At 28.9% G+C, this 3,973-nt stretch overlaps 1 protein-coding gene across 2 annotated transcripts; it reads left to right on the top strand.

Annotated features, from left to right (window-relative positions):
• Positions 1 to 1,415: 1,415 nt before the first annotated feature.
• On the top strand, positions 1,416 to 3,113 carry LOC109790384 (transcription factor bHLH118). Of its 2 annotated transcripts, none has more exons than XM_020349530.3 (3): positions 1,416 to 1,712; positions 1,908 to 2,252; positions 2,810 to 3,113. In XM_020349530.3, exons 1-3 carry the CDS (start codon positions 1,563 to 1,565, stop codon positions 2,897 to 2,899), a joined length of 585 nt encoding a protein of 194 aa, XP_020205119.2. In that variant the 5' UTR covers positions 1,416 to 1,562; the 3' UTR covers positions 2,900 to 3,113. The 2 variants fall into 2 exon arrangements, with proteins under 2 accessions (XP_020205119.2, XP_082916233.1); XM_083060107.1 differs by lacking the exon at positions 1,416 to 1,712 and adding an exon at positions 1,739 to 1,774.
• Positions 3,114 to 3,973: the final 860 nt, after the last annotated feature.

Here is a 3,973-nt window from a genome sequence, read left to right as displayed (position 1 = left end):
GAAATTAGCAAAGAAAAAATTCTCTCACTATTCCAATCCTAAAAAACGACGAATTCGCGACAAATGAATCCCTCTATAAGTCTAAGCTAATTTGCAATAGATTAGTTAAAGATTTTATCGCTAATTAGTTAATAGGATTTGTTCTAACTTAGATAAGAAATTTTGATTTTAAATCTTTGAGAATGCAGTTGCATTAAAAGTTCAGGAGTAAATTTTTACTGTTTGTATATATTAGTTAGATGTTAAACGTATAGTATCCGAACAGCGTTTGTCTAGATAGACAAAAAAAAAAAAAAAAAAGCACTAGTATTTCTTGAGACAACAAACTATACAAAATCTATATAAGTGATTTTAACTATTATCGTATCATAATTACATCTCAAAATTTTTGTGCGTAATTATTATTATCATCATTGATTTATATTTGTGAGGTAGACTAACTTTTGCCAGTTACAAAAAGAACACAATATATTTTGTCCTATTAATTGTTGATGTAAAAGAACCTTATTTACCCTAAGTCCTGTAAATATGTGCCATTAATGGTGGCAATATATACAAGCATCAACATCCTCCAGCTTAATTATGTATTTTTTTAAAAAACTTTCAATTAAATACGCCTCTCTATAAAACTAAGAAAATACGGTTCCCTCTACTGATTTTCTTTTAATTCAAATTTTAAATTATCATTTTTTATTAAATTTTTAAAATTGAATAAATTAAATTTCTCCTGTTTAAATCACTAACCAAAATATTAAATTTATCTAAGATAAAAATCTCAACATGGCCCCCTCTTTAAATCTTAATCATGTCTCGCATATTAGAAAACCTTTCATATTTAGTTTTCACTGATTTTCTTGCTCTTAAACATTTAACAATATTTCATATCTTAAAGCTAACAGAAATTCATAAATGTTTTGATAGAAAATATAAATTTTAGGGTTTGAGAAGAAAAAAAATATGATAAAAGGTATGAATTTATTTAATTTTTAAAAATAATTTACCCAAAAATATTGAAAGAAAAAAACTTAAATAATCTAGCTTGGGGTACCATAATTACAATTAACTCGTTTTTTTTTTATATACTTACTATTTCAAGTAGCCTTTTTCATATGGTCTCGATCAAAAGGTACCATCCTGATTACGTTCAACACATCAAAAGATGCATAGACCAAAGAGATATATTTAATTTTGTTTACTATATAAAAAGACAAAAGTGATATCAATTATATGCATTAATTTAATCAAAAAAAAATTATATGCATTAATTACCTAAATTCTTTTTTATAGTAATAAGCAAGCACAGATATAAGACACCAAAAAAAAAAACAAAAAATAAGCACAGAAGTCCTATTTAAAAAATAATAATAATAAAGAAAAGGAAAGATGTATATGGAACTTGAAGATGAATGAGTTTCCTAATCGTAGTCATCGTTCAATGTATTTCCTTTCTATATATCCAAGGATTCCCTCTTTCAAATTAATATCTTGTACTCGATCACAAGAGAATATATTATTGAACAAGATCTGGTTTCGTACTTGAGGGGAGTGATCCTGGTCACAAAATGGCCGAAGAGAATCAGCATATAATATTAGCCACTACGAACAATGATGAGAAGAAGATCATTCGCAGGGAAGTTGAAAAACAAAGGAGGACACACATGTCTGTTCTATGTGCATCTCTTCGATCTTCACTCCCTTTAGAACTCATCAAGGTCTTTAATTAACTTCCATATTTTCCTTTTATTACCAACTCATGATATGTATTACAGTTCTCGTAAGTCGTAACAGTTTTTTTAGTTTATGCTCGCTTCTTTGTTAATTGGTGGCTTCTGAGGATTATTTATAGATTTGCATAAGAAAAAGTGGGTTTTGGTTTAGATGTTTTCATCTTCATGTGGGGTTTACAGGGAAAGCGTTCGGCATCAGATCACATAGGCGAAGCTGTAAATTATATTCAAATTTTAAAGCAAAAGATTAATGATCTCCAAGTCAAGAGAGATAGGCTTAAACAGAAGGTTAATTCAAGTTTAGTTGATACTGAAATTGAACCAGATCATTCAGGTGCAGTAGTGAAGTGCGTCAACATCAATCACATTCCAGGGGGCGTGGAAATTTCCATATGTAGTGGATTCGCAGAGAGAAATTCTCCTTTATCAGAGTTAATGGAAATATTGCTTCAAGAAGGATGTGTTGTTGTTAGCTGTGTTTCGACCAATGCTAATGGGAGGATATTTCATACTATTAAGTCTGAGGTACCTACCTAATTAAGCTACTTAATTTTGTTTCTGCTAATACTTTAGGGTATGTCCACTGAAAAAAAAAGGACATTTTCTAAAGGCTTTCATTTGGCATGCTCTCATTGATATAGACTTTGATATAGACTTCTGTCTAATAGAGATTAAACCATTAATATAAACATGATAAGTTTAAGCTAATAATATGATACACAAATAATACATGTCAATTTCATATATTGTCAAAATTATTTGTTAGTATACAATTCATTATATATCAGCTTCCTAAAAAAAATTATCAAATTATGCTTCATTTTTGTGGTGTATGGGTGGAAGTGAGATGGAAAAGAAGTAGAGTATCTTAATAATAACCCTAACTTCTCTTTGTACTACCCATTGATGATTGGTGTACGTATGTCATTATTAGTTTCAAGTTTATTAGATCAAGTTATGTCAATGGAACAAATCTAACACTGGCTAATAGTGTATATTAATTATTTTTGTAATGATTAGAGTTTGGACAGTTACATGTACAACTGCATGCAACGTTCTGAGTATTAGAAATTGTTGAATAGGTGGAGGACTTGACACGCCTTGATCTTGCTAAGCTGCAACACAAACTGGACCATGCAATCTTGTTGTCAAGACAATTATATGCCGGTTGAGATGGCCATGAACAATTTGTGATTATGACTATGATAAGTGTTTTCAACTTTCATTTGTTAATTTAGATGTACTGGCTAATACATAATTAATGTTAAAGTTCTTCCTACTAAAGCATTGTGTGAGCAGGACAACTATGATGAGGTATCAATTTAACTTTGTTAATTAATTCATCAAATGTATCTGCTAGTACTTGATATATGTTTAATTTCTTCCTATTGCTTTACCCTGCCCATGTTTTCAATCTCCCTTATAACTTAGTTAAAGTTGCAGAACTTAAGATTTATTCCTGCTGTTTCCTCGATTTTGATTACTAACTGGTCAACTTGGTTTTTGTTGTTGTTATATCACGCATCATGAAACAAATATTTTAGTTTAACAGTAAATCTCATGTTTATGTACTAATGGTTTTAATCGTTAGAGAAGTAGCATAATAAGAGATGGAGAAAAATATGGATACATGCATTTTTCAAAGTTAGAGCTAGCATAAACAACAGATAATCTTTAATATTATAATTAAGTATAGCTACTTTAGTTCTTGACTTTTGTAAAATGAAATAAAAAGTAATTCATTTTAATCCCGTTTCACTTTATTTTTCATTAGAAAATTCAATAATTAAAATGACCAATGCTTAATTATAATTTCAAGAAAATTGTTAATAATACACTTTGCTACACTTTTATTTAACACATTGTTTTATCAATTAAAAATTATTAAAATTATAAAATTCTGTGCGACTCACTTTTTAAAATGTCACATTCGTGATCAGATAATTTTTAATGAATTTTAACTAATAATACAAATTATTAAAAATAATATGTTAAAGAATATATACTAATACTCTTATGATTTCTAAGACTAATAAAGTGAAAATATATTCCAAGAGAACATGGATAAGGAAACATACAACAAACCTGGTCTTCAGATATTTCCATTATTTGCGTGAGAAGTGGGTGGTACATTTAGTGGACTCTGACGGTTTTCCCTCATGATTTTAGTTAATGGTGGAGAATCTTTTGTAATAGCAGCTGAACATTTAAGGTTGTCATGTGAGTATAATGCGCATTATGTTGTC

Source organism: Cajanus cajan, chromosome 7 (assembly GCF_000230855.2).
Source record: "Cajanus cajan strain Asha chromosome 7, NIPB_CcT2T_4, whole genome shotgun sequence".
In the NCBI taxonomy this organism is placed as follows: Eukaryota; Viridiplantae; Streptophyta; class Magnoliopsida; order Fabales; family Fabaceae; genus Cajanus; species Cajanus cajan.
This window is presented reverse-complemented; position numbering and strand designations above follow the sequence as displayed.